This window comes from Cryptomeria japonica, chromosome 9, assembly GCF_030272615.1.
Source record: "Cryptomeria japonica chromosome 9, Sugi_1.0, whole genome shotgun sequence".
Taxonomy (NCBI): Eukaryota; Viridiplantae; Streptophyta; class Pinopsida; order Cupressales; family Cupressaceae; genus Cryptomeria; species Cryptomeria japonica.
This window is the reverse complement of record NC_081413.1, coordinates 9,979,859-9,999,369: the sequence shown is the minus strand read 5'-3', so window position 1 is coordinate 9,999,369 and position 19,511 is coordinate 9,979,859. Positions and strand designations below refer to the sequence as shown.

The window sequence follows — 19,511 nt, the reverse complement described above, 5'->3', positions numbered from 1 at the left end:
ATAACTATAGCAACAAACTTAGGAGAAGAATCCACAACAAGAAAAAGGAGAAGCTCATCTTCCTCCTCACCATCAATCATTCCACCATTGTCTCTAGAATAATAATGGCCCCAAATGTCCAGCCACAACAACTGCAACACCATCATGATGCACTAAGGGTTTTAGCCTACACAACCACCAAATTTGCTCCAAAAACCCCAAAAGAAACATCATTGGGTGAAGACACAATAGGGAGCAAAAATCCCTTCCTAATTGTGTGAGAAAGGCCATATGACCTAGAGACACAGAGGAAGAATGCACCAAAGAAACTATTATCTGTGTTTTCCTCCACATGTCCAAGAGAAAATACTCTTCCACATCCAAACACCAGAGGGTTCAGCCATCCTCCTTGTCTGAATCCTCACTCCTAACTTTATTCCCTAGAGAAACCCTTCTGGCATTCGAGCTCCCCCTCTCTTTTTCTAATTTTAGATTATTTATTTTAAATTATATGTAATATTATTTTATAAATGATGGTTTAGACATTGAATTAAAAATTAAAAAATAAAATTATTAAAAATAAAATATTTAATAGAATGGATATGATAATAAAGAGATTTATGAATGTTTAAAGAGATATTTTGTATGATGCACAAATCAAGGATAATCCAGAAGTATATAGCGATACTATTAATGAATTGTGTTGTACCATCAAAATTAATTATTAGTTTTGTTCTCAAAATAAACTTGATTTTTATAAAGTTTGAATTTATATATTAATTTGGTGTTTTAATTATAGATGTTTTAGGTTTTTTAAGGATTTCTTTATAATTTTTTTTAAAAATGCCTACTTTAAATTGTTTTGTTTTATTTTTATTTATAATTTTGTAAATAAAGTGACATATAACTTATAATAATATTTTTTATTTTATTTCTGAAAATATAAGTAATAAAATCAATTATTTATTTTATAGGGATTTGATTCACAGTATTCAAATTAAATTAAATTTAAATTTAAATTAAAAAATTAACCATTTCTTTACAAGTAGTATAAAACAATTTCATTACAAGTACTATAAAACAAAGATATATAATTTAATAAATTATGATTAAGTTTTTCAGAGAATTAAAAGATACATTTTTCCTATAATATTTATATTATAATATAATTATTAATACTATTTCATTGAAATGAGAATTATAGTTAATATTACAAAAATAAATTAAAATAATATAATTTTAAAATAACAATAATTAAAAAATACAATAAACATTTTTATTACACCAATTTGAAATAAATGACTTTTTATCTATCAAATGAAGTGGAGTGAGACTTTATTTTAAAGAATAAAGAGAAGCCTTAAAAGGTAAACACAATGTCACATGGAGGAAAATATGTAAAGAAGAAATGAGGAGATCATTTTGCATCTACATCTGGACTAGTTGAGCCCAGAAAGGGGTAATTAATCATATGAAAAATCAAGAAATTATATTAAAGTTAAAATTTATAATGTTTCAATTGGAAGAAGGAACTAGATGTTACACATGAATGTTGGTATTTTATTCATTATTTAAAAGAGAACTAACTATCATAGGGTGATGTGTAAACTAGTTAGTATCATATAAATGATGAAATGAGAAGTCACTCAACATTAAAAAAATACATGATATAAAATGTTATGATATTGACAAGTGGAGATACTTTCCACAACAAGTCAAATTATGATATTGATATCAGAAATCATATGTAGTTTTTGAGTCAAAACTCATTGACCCATGTTTCATTAGTAGAGGTTCACAAGAACCTATCTGTGGTGAGAATGAATGGTCAACTTACAATGACCGTTGTATCATGACATTGATGCCATGTGAAGTTGTACAATGAATTATTTTTACTAACTAATTATTAAAAGAATCATAAAAATAGCACAAAAAACCACCAATTTTGATAGATTAAAAAAAAAAATTACACATAAACCATAATTTGAAAGACGGTTTGGATTTTTTCAGATGGTTGTTTTCCTTGAAGGACAGTTATGGGTTGCTTTTAGATGTTTGTTTTCCTAGACAACTGTAAATTTTTTTGTAGACCTAGCTTTTGTATACCACTCATGTATATACATTGGTTGGATCCTTGATTTAGGTGCATGGGAACACATTTCCAATTCAGCCAACAACATGATTCTAGGTTCTCTAGGTCCTCCATCATATCGTATGCTCTTGACTACAAGTAATCAGTGTGTCCCAGTTGCTTCTATAGGTGATGTTGAATTGGGTACTTGATGAGAAGGCAACAAACTGGAAGGATAACCTTGAACCAACCAACCGCTAAGGCTCACAAACTCAACCAAAGCCCTACTACCAAAAGAGTCCTTACACAACACCAAGTCAAGAAATGGTTCAATGACACTAAACAATGCCTTGGGAGACTCAAGGGATCCAATATATCCACTTACAAACAACTAACACTCTCAAGTATTGTGTGACTACACACACCCTTGCATACATGAGTGGCCTACTACTAGGCTTTAGGGGTTTGAAAGGCCCACTTGACAAATTCAATACAACAACCCTTGGAGTGGTGTTATCACAACACCTTAACACAAATGAAATAGGATTTCTTGGTTTAGACCCACCAAAACATCAATTTTGACTCACTTGCCCACAAATAGAACCGGTTGCAATTAGGCCTCCATTTGAAGGAATCAGGTGATAGCTTTTGACACTCTGAGGATATAGGAAAACAAATTATATTTTCAGATACCCTTTTGGGAGTTCTCAATGATATCTCACTTTCTAGAACCAGAACAACTTGCAGATATCCCAACCTATTTGACTGAATGCCTTCCACAAAATTGCTTGGGTCTCCTGAAAGATGACTATCTAGGGATCTTACACAACTCCAACCAAGATTGGGATTTAGGAACACTTTCCTTAAATTTGACCAAATATGGAAATTTGGCCTTCGGTCTACCACAAATTGGGTTCTGGGACCTCCACAAGGATAAGAACCCTTATAGGGCTAGAGGATCCTAGTAGGTCTCTTTAGCCGGTTTATGGGCAACAAGTTGCAAAACTTCCAAAAATTAAGGTTTTCTAGACCACTCTGAACAAAATGAAGATAAAAACTCTACTCCAGTTACCAAGTGAACTCCAAACATAGGAAAATAAGAGATGATTCAATTTACTAACATTTCATGCCCAGTGTTTTGGTCTGGCAATCCGTACTGTCTCAGAAAAGAAAATTTGCTCAATAAATTTAGTGCTTTTCATTCAATTTTCCACCAAAAGTATCATCCAATCACTCTAACCTTCACATGCTTACATAGACCCTTTCTAATGAACCTGACCACCTTTTTGAATAGTTATAACGGTTGGAACCAAAATCCAACTTCTCAGAGCAATATTGCAAAAAGTTGATAACATTTTGACAATTTTGCAACTTTTGGCAATTTGCATCCTCCAACATTCAAACATGTTTAGAATCTATCCTAAAGTTATTTTTTTACTAGGTAAAACCAAAAAACTTATGGCATCCTATTCTAAGGTCCTATTGGTCTAATGAGACCCAAGGTTGTCTTAAGGTACCTTTGGGACTCTTAGCCTTACAAATTGGACCAAAAAAAATTATTAGGTGGATCCAAAGGATCAACATCATGATTACATCCTTTTAACCACTTACTCCAACCTAGTGATCTTCAAGAGTCTGAGATATGCCTTGGGTGTCCTGCACCACTATCACTCCATGCAATTTTTTTTGTTTGTTTTTAAGTCTTTTTATGTTGTCTTTCAAGTTGTAATAAGTGGACCAACCATTTGGGACTTAATGAAGTCATTGTTGAGTTGTCCAAGCTTTTGTTGTGTTTAGGATGTTGATATCCTAGAAAGTTGTAATGTTGATGTTGTTCACAGGTGCACTACTCTAAGAATAGAGTCATCATGTAATAAGGGTGCAAGGAATTATTTTAGGTCTCTTAGAATGCATAGAGGGCCTTTGGAGCCTTGGAGTACACTTGAGTGCAATTTTGCACCCTAAGAATAAAAAAGATGTAAAAATGCTAAGCAAATTTTGGAACATTGCAAAAGTTGCACTTTTTGTTGTTGGCGGTGAAGAAGTTGCTTATAACCAACTGAATCATGATGTTAAAAACCAAAGACAACATCATTGTACATGTTATAATAATTGGAATGCAAAGCAAGTTTTGGTTGTAAGGAAAAAACCTTGTTTTATTCCATTTTCATTGTTTTTCTTTGTTTTTGTTGTGTTGTACGGTCCAGTATGGACTTGTCAGAGGAACCTAGTTGTAGGGCATGAAGGATTGGTGAATCTAATTTCCAAAAAGGTATATTTTAAGGTTTGAATGTGTCTAGTTGCAGAGATTCAAACCATTCTCTGTGACTAGGTGCAAAACCCTTGTAAGCTACGGTTTAATCAAGAAATGGCTCTAACCTGAGCATCCTCTGATGGCACCGGTTGGAATCCTGTGGAATGATAGGTTAGGGTCTATAAATATGTTTAGTGTGATTTTTGTATCTTTGCAGACCTGTTTAGTGGTTTTACAATGATACCCTAGGATGACAGCTAGGAGTTGGTGAGACTAGGACAACAGAAGATGTGCGTTTTCAGAGCACACATGGATTGGTAGAATAGAATTGGATACATGTTTGAAGATTTCATTGAATTAAATTTGAGAATACTTGATTTTTTTTTCCAGAGGATTTGACTGGCGAAGCCTTCTAAGGCCAAGTTTGCAAGTCACTCGGCTAGGCCTAAAACCCTTGAAAATAGGACAGTTTTAGAAACCCCATGTGTACGGAGAAAATAGATGTCATTTTGCAATATTGTATGTAATTAAGAAAATGGTACTCATAAATGTAATTTATTTGGGGCCTTGTATGGGTAGATGTGAAACTAAGCCCTGAAAACCATAATAGTAGGGTTAATTGAATTAGGCATGTTTGGAGCCCAGTATAGCCAAGGTGACCTTGGGAAGGTTTGACAATGGGATTAAAGGTGATCAAACCATTAGAAGACATCAAAGACATTGTGTGCATTCATTTTACACTAATGGAACAACTTTGTGAATTAGGATCCTTTGCAGAGGTTGTTAGAGCATTAGGAAGGTGTGATAGGGATTGAGGTGGAATCCTCATTAGGAAGAGTTGTTGTAAAACAATTGTGGCTATACGTTGGAGGCATGATAAAGTGGATTAGGCCTTGGAGGTCTAACTAGAAGAACCCTTACCAAGTACCATTGGATGGCCTTGAGTAATCAGTAGGTTGGAAAGAACAAGAAAGAGAACTAGGTGATTTGGATCAACTCCAAGAATCTTTGCATCACCTGGCCATTAAATGTTATGTCAACCTCCAAAATAATCCTTTATCACATTCAAACTCCACTCCAATTATCTACCACTCAATTCTCACGCACTGCACTCATCAAACCGGTCTGTCACATAGAGATGCCAGACCTAGGGTTAGTTCTCCATCCTCCTCGACATATTGTGTCCTCTTAATGGCTTTTGGAACTGACATATGATATGGTGGCCTATTATTTCCTATAATGAGAGAGTGTTCAGTTAAGGATTGATAGGCCACAACCCATTATTGCAGTCAAACCCTAGGGATTTGAGGGTTTTAGGCTACCCAATCAAGATTTTCTTATAGAATGGGGTAGCAACCACTTCAATAATTCACATCGAATGAAAAAAAAAGGTATAAGAATCTAGTTTTAGGATATATGTGATGATCATTCTTTCCAATCCACCTTCAGTATGCAACATAAATTAAATGATTTTCTGAGTTTCCAATAGTTTTGATTCTTCAATTTCCTTTCCAAATCAACCAAAATCAACCAACTTACATCTTTCTATGTTTGGGGTCCTTAAAGGTGTCACCCCAAATGAACACAGCCTCCTCCAACCATTTTTCAAACTAAACCGACCGTTGGAGAATCGCGACTTACAAAAAGTGCAAAATTTTCATGACAACAAATTAACAATATGACAATTTTTGGATTATTCAACCAACTTAGACTCCAGACTATCATAGTCCCGTAAAATGATTACATTTTATTCTAAAACATCAAAAATAACACAAATAAACCTTTAGCCACTTGATCCCTCAATTTAGACCATTGTGACCCTTATTGACTCAATTTTCTCTACAAGACCCCAGTTGACAATTTGACCCATACATGGACAAACTTATAATAACTCCTAGGACACTGAATTACAAAAAGGACCCATAGGGTCTTATTAAATTCCTTCTAGGCTAATAGAAGATCATATTTTTCCTAGTTCATTTCTTCATAGGTAGGTGCTCCTGCACCATACTCCCCGAGTGAAATTTGTCTCAAGTACTCTTAGAGACCAATTTCTGCAAATCACCACCCTGCTTTTTGATATCTTCCTCCAACATCCATGTAGCTTCTGAGTCAAGAAGGCCCTTCCATTTAACTAAGTGCTCAAAATAGGTCTTGTGCCTTGTTTTCTTGGCTTCCCGGCTATCCAAAATGCACTCCATCTTAGGCAGCTCCTTAGGTGGTAAGTGCTTCATCCATTCTTCACTTTTCTGAACAGACTGACCTGCACTTTCTCCTCCAGTAGGAATCATATACAATGTTATATCAGAAACATTAAATATAGGTGAAATAGAAATATCACCAGGGAGTTCACTTTTATAGGCATTAGGACCATATTTATCCAAAATTTTACAAGGTCTATTTCTTCTCCTCATCAACTTGCTATGGCTTCCTTTGGGAAACCTGTCCTTTCTAAGATGAACCATGACCATGTCACCCACTTCGTACTGCACATCTCTCCTTCTATGATCCACTCTTTCCTTAATCTTTTGACTGTTTTGTTGTAAGGTATCTCTGACTTGTTGGTGCACCTCTTTCATAGCCTTTGCAAATTCATCAGCATGTCCACTCCTCTTGTCCAACCCCTGGACATCTCTCAATTCAAAAACTCCTCTTGGATGACTACCATACACAATCTCAAAAGGACTCAAACCTGTACTTATGTTTTTTTGAATCATTATAGGCATAGTCTGCCTGAGGTTTCACCACATCCTAACTACTTCCATGCTCTTTTTTCAAACATTTAAGAAGATTTACAAATGACCTATTCACAACCTCAGTTTGACCATTAGTCTGAGGGTGATAGGCTAATCTAAAAGACACATTTGTACCTAATCTCTTCCACAAGGTTCTCCAAAAATGCCCTACAAAATTGCTATCCCTATTTGATACAATACTCAAAGGCAACCCATGGATTGTAACAATCTCTTTGAAAAATAATCCTGCAATATAGCTAGCATCATTGGTGGTTTTACAAGGAATAAAGTGAGCCATTTTGCCGAACCTATCTACCACAACAAACACACTGTCATGACTGGTCTTTGTCTTGGGTAATCCCATCACAAAGTCCATAATCAAACTTTCCCAAGGTCTACTTTTTATAGGCAAAGGTTGGTACAACTGTGCATTGGTTGAGACCCCCTTTTCTCTCTGACACACAATAGAACTGTCCACAAACTTTCTAATATCAGTTTGCATCCTTGGCCAAAAGTAAAATCTACTAACTAGGTCCAAGATCTTATTTAGTCCAAAGTGACCTCCTAAACCACCAATATGTTTCTCCTTCACTATATTATCCCTCATTGAACACATTGAGGTACATAATGGACACCCCTTGAACAAAAGACCATCCTGAAAGGTTTAGTCAGAAAACTCTCCATGAAAAGCATTTGCAAAATCACTGCATACTTTATATACCTCCTTGAAATCTTGGTCCTCTTCATACAATCCCTTGAGTGCCTCAACACCCATGCTCTACAACTGCACTTCTTGCACTATCAATACCCTCCAAATTAAAGCATCTACAACCTTATTGGCTACTCCTTTCTTATGCTTGATGATGAAGGTGTATGCTTGAAGACTTTCAACACATTTCATATGTCTACATGATTGAGCTTCTCTTTTCCATTCAAAAAATTAAGAGCATGATTGTCATTATACACAATGAACTCCTTAGGATGCAAGTAACGCCTCCACTTTTTCAGAGCTTGTACCATGGCATACAACTCTAAATCATATGAGGAATACTTCCTCTTTTCTTCATTTAGTTTTTCACTAAATAAGGCCACTAGTATCCTCTCTTGGCTTAGTACTGCTCCTATAGCCAACCCACTTGCATCACATTCAATGGTGAAGACCTTACTAGAATTAGGCAACACTAGGACTGGGTACTTGGCAACTTTCTATTTTAAACACTCAAAACTCTCATCTACTTCCTAGGTCAACACAAACTTCACCTTACCACCACTCTTGATGGTTTCCAACAAAGGTGCACAAATATCACTATAATTCCTAATGAATTTCCTATAAAATGTTGCCAAACCATGAAAACTTCTTACCTCTCTTGCTATCTTAGGTGTAGGCCAGTTCAAAATAACCTTTACCTTGGAAGAATCCATCTTCAAGTCACCCTTAGAGATGACAAAGCCTAAGTACACCAATTACTGTTTCATGAAGTCACACTTTTCTAAACTTATCATCAACTTCTACTCTTGTAGCCACTTCAAGACTATCTCCAAGTGGTTTGAGTGCTCCTCCTTACTCTTACTGAATACCAACATGTCATCAAGGTAGACTACCAAAAAAATCCCTATAAACTCCCGCAACACTTCATTCAGTAATCTCATACAGGTGCTAGGGGCATTTGAAATACCATAAGGCATCACAAGCCACTCATACAACCCTTCATTGGTTTTAAATACAGTCTTCCACTCATCCCCCTCTCTTATCCTTATCTGATGGTACCCATTCTTGAGGTCAATCTTGGAGAAATAGGTAGCTCCCCCCAAATAATCCATTAGATCATCTATCCTAAGAATAGGAAACCTATAGCTGATGGTTATCCTATTGATAGCCCTAGAATTACTACAAAGCCTCCATTTCCCATCCTTCTTTGGGGCTAAAATAGTAGGTATGAAACATGGGCTAAGGCTCTTTATCACCAACCCTTTATCTAGGAGCTCCTAAATTTGTCTAGCTATCTCTTCATTTTGTTGTGGGGTCATTTATGTTTCCTTGTTAGGACGTACTTCTCCCAGTATGACGTCAATATTATGACTAATATCTCTGATAGGTGGCAGGGAGTCAGGTATGTCTTCTATAAAAACACCTTTATACCTCTCTAACAACTCCTTGACCTCCTTAGGTCCTACCTCACTCACACCCTTCTTCCTTTCTTCCTTGGGCTTCACAATCTAAGAAAAATGTACTCCACCTTCCTCCTTTAGTGTATCTAACCACATATTCCTCTACTGTTGATAATCGGTAACAAAGTGCATCCATCTCCCCATCTAACCTCTCCAGCTCTGTCCTCAACTGCCCGATGGCTCCCCCACTCCCGACCTCCTTTAGCAACTGGTCTGTATCGTCTTACTCCTCTCTCAAAGATTCCACCTCTTCCTGAGTTGCCTCTAAGATCTCTACGAGGTCATCTGTCTTCCTCTTCAAGCGTGTAACCTCTGACTGTAGGCTATCTTCCCTCTCTCTCTCTCTCTCCATTTGTATATCGTCCTCTACCCTCCTACACCTCTCCCTGGCAGCATCCAATCCCTGTAACTGAAACTCCAAGATCCTAGCCCTAGCCTGAGAACCATCTCTCTCTCATACAACCCTATGGTACTCATCCCTTGACACCATATCCTCTACCACCCCTTGTACCTATACCTGTACTAGTGCTCCCTCACCAGGTACCTGTATGTCTGGGATGTCCATCAGCTGGCCTCCATCCCCTCGCTCTCCCTCTCCTCGAATATATCCAATCTATGCAATTAGTAACTGGACCTATACCTGTTGTCTCTCTCTCCCCCTTTGTTGGCCTTGACCTCTCGTCATTCCATCTCATCCCTCCTCTCCACTGAACCTGACCTCCATCCCTTCCCCCTGCCACTGCTGCCCTATCTAGAGGACCCTTATCCTCTACACCTATGACCTCATCAATCAATGGTCATAGCTCATCCTCCTCTAGAACCCTGAGAATAGTGAGTTGCACTGGCAAGTGAGCCTCCCACTAACCCCTGTACGCATCGGTCATGCATGCGTCATATCCAACCTCCCTCCACTCATCCCATACCCTACTATAGGCACCGTCCCAACTAACTCGAACCTCCAAAGGGCTAATAGCTTGCCTCTGGATATCCGAGTCTCTCAAGTAATCCCTATATATAATCATTTTGGCTCCACTGTATCCTAAATATCCCCAAATTGCCAAGCAACTTGATGTGGCACATAGTGCTCAATGACATGCACCAGTCTACCGAATAACCAAATCTTTGACTGTGCCTTGTGTAGCTGCAGTACCCTCTCCACATATCACAACCCAAATAGGGTCTCCAAGTGAAGAACATTATCTCATCGAAGACCCTCCTCCAAAACCATATTGCCCCAAGCCTGGTATAATGGAGAAGTCCCCTATACTAGTCCACATATGGGAATCGTCATCATCTGTTTTGTACCTCCACTGGACGTGTCAATGCGATATGCTCCCATGCCCATATATGCAAGAGAGTCACTCCTACAGAAAGACTATGATACTATTGATACAAAACGAAATGCATGTCATGGTACAACTGCCCTAGCATAGCCACTCGCCACACATACTCTATATAATTGTGTGCCATGTAGTACACACACCTACTCCACCCTATCGGGAATCCATGTCCACCAAGATCTAGAATCACTCATCTACAGATCAATCCATAAATAATAGGCACTAGGTGTGGAATGTGCCTGATTTGCATTGTCTGCCCTAGATGTAATCATGTCCCATCCATAGGTAACCTGTCATACTCAAACACCTGCTGAAGGTAGTACTAGGCCACATCTAACCAGTAGTCAGGAACAACACCACAAATCAGGATCTTCAAGATCTTCCAGACATCTACCAGTGTGATGGTAGCCTCTCCTATAGGTAGGTGAAAGGTAAAAGTCCTACTATCCCATCTCTCCACTAATGCATTCATCATGGTTGTATGGGCCCTGATCCTCGACCATCGACTGACGAAACCCAAGCAAACCATGCTCAATATCTCCCGCTCATTTGCTCTCAACTACCTGTATATCCTCATGGTGGCCAACCAGTGCTCATGTGATGGGAGTGGTCCTAGATCATGCACTCAGTTAATCCACTTCATTAGCCTAATCCTCTTTTATTCTAGTAAAACTCTAGCCTATACCCTACTCTTGAGATATCTATCTCCCCTGTTGATCCTTTCAAATTCTCATTTCCTCCCCCCTCTACTTACCAAGCGCATGCGCTGAATCATTAATGCGTACATGCTAAAACCATGGCGCATGCATTGCACCAGAGTCAAAGGTGCTGATCTACAGACCTCTGCCCCTTTGACCCCATTGACCACCCTACTCGCGCCAACTAGCACAAGTGCACTTGCTAATTCTGTGCGCCTATCCTAATCCCCTTTCTTTACCACTATCTCGCACATGCTAATCTAGGGCGGTGGTACTGAAATAGCGATCAATGCCTGCACCATGCTACCCAATAAAATCCTATTTCTACCCCTAAAATTCACCCTAATATACCAAATCACTGAGTGGGTCTAGGGTACGTACCTGTGGGCTATAGTGAGCTAGTCTCTCATCTCATTGGACCCTCTCCACATGGTGCTTATGAATGGGAACGCGTGCCATCTCTCTCTTCAAGGGCTCTATGCTCTTTATTCTCCAATAGGCGTATGTGACAATGACCCTTCCTTAGGCCCCGTGGGAATTATATGGGACCCCCTATAGCACTCTTTCTCATTTTTCTCATCTTTCATTCGCTTTCTCCACTTCGTTGTCTTTTTCATTTTTCTTCTCTCATCTGTCATTCTTCCTTTTCTTCGAGAATTTTCTTGAAATTTTTTTAAAATTCTCGGTTAAATTCTCGAGGGGGCATATACCACCCACGTGTTCACGTTGGGGCATCCTTTTCTTCTATCTTTTACCCATCACCAATTTTGCCACTACGTAAGAGAGGGGCAAAATGTAGACGTCCAAAATTAATTAAATTAAATATTTAATTACTTTTATCCTTTCTACATAATTAATTAATTTAATTATGCTAGCCTTTATTCTTCTTAGTATTAATTAAATTTAATCTTGTCACTATAGTATAGATAATTGATTTACTTAATGAATCAATTATTCCCTATTCTTCTAAGGTTATCTAACTATTTATTTCTTCTAAAACCTCCTTAGTTAATTAATCTAAATCAATTAACTGAATCAAGTGATTCCTACAAATCACTCTCTAATTTTTTATTGGCCTAACTAATTCTTCTAGAATCCCTCACAATCATGCTTAACATTATTCTTCAATTCTAAATTTCTCCACTCATTCTCTCTCCTCTTTTCAAATCCTCCTACAAATCCCACTTACCCTCTGATCTCTCATTATCTCACCAAATCTTCCTTCTTAATCATTTCCTAGTGGCTAATCCCCATGATTAGCCACCAAGTCAACTCATAGCCATTTATGGCTAAATACCCTTGTCCCCTCCTCACCTTGCACCTTAAATGCACCCAATTGGGTCATTTCGAGGATTTCAAAAATCTCACATTCTCCCATGCCTTTCACCTTCCCAAGGAATTTTAAATTCCTTTTCTTGTCTCATTCCCCCATGCATCCAATATTTTGGGAATTTGTAATTCCCTCGTCATCCCTCAAGGCATTTTTAATTCCTTCTTATCTTCGATATGTACTTGGGGATCTCTTCCCCATGTACATTGTAGAGTGTGGAGACAAGAAATACCTTTATGGAAAATCTCTTGGTCTCCACACTTGTCACCTCATGTCCTCTCAATCCATGTGTTCCCTCTCCTTCAGTCTCAACCCTCCATTTCCATTCAATCTTGACCATCCATTCATCCTCTCTCAAATCTATAAATTGGGGTCTCCTCCCCTTCATTCTCCATCCCCAAGTCAAGTAATTTCATGCTGCCATTTTAGCCTTAGCAATCCATCAAGAGCATCCAAATTATATCCACATTTGCATCCATAATCTATCTTTGAGCAATTATCCTTCATCCATATACATCCCTTGTTGTGAAACATTGGAGAGAAATCCACATCCCATCTAGGAGCCAATCCAATTAAGTGGAGCATTTGGGGCACATCCCACTTCATCAAAGGCTCATTCCGAGGGGCAAGAGAACATTTGTGAAGGTATAATGGTGTTTTATCTTGTTTTGGGATTTTTTATGGATCAAACTAACCTTTAAACCTCACTTAGGATTTTCCCTCAGTTCAAGATTAATAAGCATGAATTTTTCACCCCTCTAAAACAAATTAGAAAATTAATAAGAAGCACAATTGTTTTACTGAGACATATGGAAAGAGTAAATAATATAGAAAATGTACACCTCCACTACAGTTGCGTAATATATGGTCACTCTTGCCTATAAACTCTCCACAAACTCGAAATTATTATTATATTTTGGGCAACATGACAATTTTCTCAGTCTTCAAAAAAGCTAATATAATTAAAGTAGTCATTAATTCACCCAAGACAAAGAAAAAAGTGAAAGTATTAACGCTGGACACAATGATAGCCAAAAAATATTGGAAAAGTGATCAATGGTGGATAAAACTACAATCATCTTGCATAGATTTTATGTCATTTTTAACTATAGATGTAAAAATAGAGGTTGCCAATCTCATATAAGAACAACCCATACCCTGGTCCTCCTCAATTAGCTCCAAATTTCATAGGAAGTTCTGAAACAGTCTTAGAAAGCGGTTCTCTACTTTGCAAATCAACCTATTTTTTGAGACCAATGCGTACAGTGTCCTGATCCTACTAAATCAAGCTCAATTTTTTATCACATGTGCAAATTAGATCCTTATTCTCAAATATGTACTTGCTATCTGAGTTTTGTTACTTTATCACTCTAATAGTATTGTTGTTATAGTTACTTTCTTTCAAGCCATTAGCATAGCATTAGATTCTCCTATATTTAGCATATTCCCTTTCATAGCAGTGAAGGAATAGAAAACCTAAAAGTATCCCTTCACTCTCTTTTACAAGAGTTACTCAAAGATGATCACTCCTTTAGGTGCTTTCATATTTCAATGTTTGGATGAGAGTGGGATTATGTCCTAAAACCACTCAATTCCATTTTTACCCTATACAATAATATCATTTCCACTCCCCTTATAGCCTAAATCACCTTACCTATCCCTCCTATGGAATCTATTTCTAGAACACTCCATCATTCTCCTTGGGAGCAACATTCTATCCTAAATATCTCTATCTTTATTTTGATAAACGTCTTATAGATTCAGTTGTTCCTTCTACAATAATTAAAGATCACAATCACTACCTATAAGATTTGTTCTAACCCTAATCCAATTTTTTTTTTTTATTATGAATGTTATATAGTTCTCTAACATCTTGCTAATGTTGTCACTCTTCCTATAGCACTAAAACTATTCAATGCTACCTCCTAGACTTGAAGCTTAGCTATGAAATAATTTGTTCATTAAAGAAATTTTATACCCTTATAAAATGTGTGGATGGCTCTACTAATATTTTTGTAGCCACTCATCTCAACCTTAAGTGGACTCCCACTAGAATTACATGTTGTTATAGGTAAAGCAAAGGAAAACACACGTATATACAAAAATAAAACATGTTAAATGAAATAAACATACACATGTAACTATTTTAATACAAATCAAATCAAATAATATATGGATGATTTGAAAAGGAGTAAATTGAAAATAAAAATCTTGCTCCATTATATTTCTTAAAATATAACAAATTATATAGATTTGGTTAAAAAATACATAGATTAAATGGAAAATAAATAATGGACCGAGAGAGTACATTTTTAAAGTCTTAAATTTTCCTTTGGGTTCTGCTATTTGCAATTTCCTTTGTAAATGTAGATCAGTTATTTTGCCTCATCTCTCATGGATTGTTCATAATGGTAGAAAGGTTAGATTCTGGGATGAAGTATGGAATGGACACACACCTCTAGTGAATATTAGGGATTGGTCTCCTCTGATCACTATTGTTTCCTCCCTTTGGGGTTTTTCTGTAATAGATTATTTTGAAATTGTGACTAGTGGACCCCTTAAGCTAGCTAGATGGAAGTCGATTGATTTCTTAGATGTTGATCAAAGTATGAAATTATATTTTGAGAAGATTTTGGGGGATAGAATTGTATTTCTTTCTGATTATGAGGATGAACTTATTTGGACAAAGAATATTTTTGGTAAGTACACTACTAAAGATGGTTACAACTCTCTTATGGTTGCTAAAGATTTATCATCTTGGCCTTATAAGTTGTTTTGGCATTCGGCTTGTCTTCATAAAGCTGGAGCCTTTGCTTGGTTGGCAGTTTAGGACAAAGTCCTTACAAGTACGAGATTGGACAGGCTTGGTATTACTGTTGTTTTCCCTTGTGTCCTTTGTAACAAAAATTTGGAATCTTCTTTACACCTATTCCTACATTTTGATTATACTGATGAATGTTGGCAGTGGTTGTTTGAGAAGTTAAATATATCCTTTGTTATTGGTAAGGATCTCATTTCCTATTTTAGATCTTGGCCCTTTATGTTTGCCTCATCTTTTTATGCATACCTTTGGATCATATCTCCATCTATTGTGATTTGGAATGTTTGGCTAGAGTGAAACAACATGATATTTAAAAAAACAAGTTCTATTGTGTCTAAGGTTCTATTAAAAATTGAGTCTTCAATCTCTGAGGTTGCTTTGTCATTTATTTATAATAATTTGGAAAATCTTACTTCTTTTTTGCACTAGGATAGTAGAGTTAATAGTGTTTGGAAGATGTTGTCGGTTTTACCCTCTCATGGTTCAATTTTAAAAAAGAATGATGCAATAGGTAAGAGATGCTCTACTAGATTGAAACCTCCTCCGCAGGGGCACTTTAAACTAAATTTTGATGGGGCCTCTCATGGTAACCCTGGGCTGGCTGGGGTAGGCATGGTAATTTATGATCACAATGCAAATTTTATTCGAGCTAAGTGTCATGCTATCGGTTTTTAAAACTAACAATTATGCAAAATTTCATGCTTTGTCTTTTGGATTGGATATGGAAATCTCTTTGGGAATTAAGGACTTAATAATTGAAGGTGATTCTATGGTGATTATTCAATGTGTTATGCAAAGGAAATCAACTTGTTGGAATTTGCAGTATATACTTGATCTCATTTTACAAAAAATAGAATTTGTTTGAATCTTTCTTGTTATCCCAATGTTACAGAGAAGTTAATAAGTTTGAGGATTATTTGGCAAATTTAGCCATTGAGAGCAATGCTAATCAGTGAGAGGTGGGTTTTGAGGAAATTCCTTCTAGGGTATGGGAAGGTTTGCAGCAATAGTTATGTAATTTTCTTGAGTAATGTTGTTGTAAAATTTTATGATGAGTAATGGTATTTGATACAATAATGTTTTTCCAAAGGTTTTTTGATACTTTCTTTTTTGGCAGGAAGGTTTTTGGCTCATGAGATTTGGCACAGGGCTTTGGAAAATTCTGTCTTCTTCCATTGATAGCAGCTATGGAAACTGATATTATATGTGTTGTGACCACATTTTGTAATTGGTTTTGGGCAGGGTGTATAAACTGATTTGTTAGATACAATAGGTTTATTTTATGAGCTATGACTGGAGATTTTCTTCCCAGGGTTCTTTCCTCTGGCATGCTCTTTGAATTTTATGTAAAAAATAAAAAGTATTAATAAAATAGTTTAGTGGAATAATCCACTTTTATTGAAAAAAAAAATTTATTTTTCAACATTTTTTATCACTTAGATAGATGTTTAATTAGCCACAAGTCTCTAGGTTTCTCAAGTTTTAACCTACTCCCTAGTCGATTGGATCCTCCTTCCTTGACAACTATCCCCTTCCTTGCCCTTCATAGTTTCTCTTCACTTGTGGTCCCTGCCCAGGGGCCCCTTGTTTCTCTGATGGATGCTACTTGCTTGAATGATGTTTCACTAGCTCCTTTGGGAACTCTCTTGAGTACAGAGCTTATTCCTTCCTTGTTTTTGGATTCCCTTTCCTTGGATAGCCAAGTCCATCTTCTGTGTCAAATGGTTTGGCTTTTAGACTGGGCTACATTCTCAGAGGGGTCAGCTAGCTCTGTCCCTCTTGTCTCTCAAGAACTAGATTCATCCTAGATGGTTGTGCGTCACAAGAAAAAAAGGACTTTCCCTTCCATCGTAAAGATCTCAAATTGTTCCTTTGGGCCTTTTGCTTAGGCTCAACTTTGATTACAATTAATGGCTTTGTGTTCTGATTGAACTTTGTGGTGTTGTTGTTGAGTTTCCAGGGAGTAACTATATTGTTACTTTGGGTCTCCAATGTACTTTGTTTGGTCTATAACAGCTTAGGGCTCCTTCCCACTTACTTTATTAAAAACCTACTCCTTGGTCTCCAACTTCACTTAAAACATGTGATGTAACAAAATTCAACAATTGTCGTACCTCCCACATTTTTTCTTATTAGGAGTTCCTTAATTCCTCTCTTTTTGATACCTTCTTATTTTTTGTCTTTACATGTCCTTTCTAACCACTTAATCTCCAAAAATACGCACTATCTGTTTTAGCTTCTTAAAAATCTTAAAATTTGTGTGGTTGAAATGTACCTAACTAGACTAAGCACTAAAATTTATCATTATTGTTGAGTTCTCTCAAAGTAAGAGTATCTTATTTCCAATAATATAATCCTTTATGTTGAAAGGAGTTGAAAAGACATATATTCACAAAAAAATAGTTTATAATATTTTAGGTAGAATTAAAAGAAATAGCCTGTCTATTTATAAGTAAAATAATTTGTAGATATTAGACCCTTTCAAAACTCTTAATTTTTATCTTCAAATGCTAAAACAATTTTATCACAATTTGACAATATTACTGATAAACTTAATTACATAACTACACGATACAATCATCAAAATTGATTTAATGCGTACATCAAATAAACCATATTATAATTAAAGAAGGGCTATGCATTTAAACAAAGTATAAATGAATCAAATCCACAGGAAAACGAGTCTAATAGCAAAAGCATATAATAAAAGCCGTCTTTCTTAACTATTCTATTACATTAAATATTAATATAGTTCGAATATATAATTATATATTAATTAAAAAAACTAACAAAACTTCCTTTCAAAAAGGCCTTAAATGTTTAAAACAACGAATAAGGAAGCACACATTGATATATGATAGTTTTTAAACTCGGGAGACCATCTCTGAAACATCTTAGAACACAGCTCATCTTAGATGATGGTCTTTATTTTACAGTATGAAAACGAAAGAACAAATCTAAAGAGGTGGTTTGAAAGTGAACCTTCCTTTAAACATACAGAAGTCAAGGTAAAGACAAGTTAGAACATATGAATGAAGTAGTTCAGTGTTTCAGAAATTTTCTGATAAATTTCGCAATGCAAAAAGAACAGCCTGCATGCTCTAATCTCTATTCCTTCAAACGAAGGTTTCTTGACCTCATGTTGTTGTAGAAGTTGTAGTGCTAACGGGACTGCTGATTCCTTGGCGATTGGAAGGACGGAAAATCAATATCACACTGCTCAGTGCACTCACAACAACAGGGAGAGCTTTATATATCTTCTTTATATTGCTTTCAGCAGAGGGATACAAACACTGCACAATGTTTTGATCTGTTAGGGCCATCACAATAAACACCACAACCGCCAAAGCTGCATGGAACAAATCCTTGAGCTTGATCTTATAATTTGATTCATTAGAAGGCTTCACTTTACTACCAGTGGCTAAACCATTAAGGGTAGCAATCCCGTAGTGAACTTTGCCTGTGGAAGAATCTGTGAAGGTGTCTACCAAAGACAAACAAAACACGCAATCCCAAGAATACCCACAGCTATTCCAACCAGAACCTTGTTGGATTTTTGGCAGTCTCCATTATCGGAAAGAAGGTTGGAGAGAGCCTGAAATACAAACAAAATTCCAGTGGGTAATATCTTTGTAATGTTTGATGCAGAAGATAATGTGGTATTCACGACCTTCGTAGTTGTTGTCTCGGTTGAAGAAGATGTAGCAGATTTGCTAATTCCTTCCTCGATGGACTTCACCTTGGTAACAAATTGCCCCATTCTTCGTCTTCTTTCTCCACTACTGATTCTGCAGTTCTCTTGAAAATAATATATATATGCTGAAAAAGATCAATCGATTTCTGTGTTTGCAAAGCAGTGGCTTGTGTTTATATAATGGTTTGGGAAATGGATCTTCTCTGTAATCTGTATTGCACAGCCGGCAGGAAGTCAACTTGGACTGATTGTTTCTAAGATTTGACTTTGGTTTGTTTTCGCGTTTTCTGAAAGTCCGTTAAGAAAGTTTCGTCGAAATATTTTTTCTGCAGAATGGTAGTTGCTGCTTTCTTCGTTTCCTAGTCTTTCCAAATTATGTTGACTGCCTATAAATCTAGCACATGTAATAAGTAATGCACC

The 19,511-nt window shown here is 36.5% G+C and overlaps 1 protein-coding gene across 1 annotated transcript; it reads right to left on the bottom strand.

The window, feature by feature from the left end:
- Positions 1-18,534: 18,534 nt before the first annotated feature.
- Positions 18,535-19,157, bottom strand: LOC131056740 (protein DMP3-like). The gene is made up of 2 exons (XM_057991001.2): positions 18,920-19,157; positions 18,535-18,869 (listed from the first exon to the last, which is right to left on the bottom strand). The coding sequence occupies exons 1-2, from the start codon at positions 19,155-19,157 to the stop codon at positions 18,535-18,537; spliced, it is 573 nt and encodes a 190-aa protein (XP_057846984.1).
- Between the last annotated feature and the right edge of the window lie 354 nt (positions 19,158-19,511).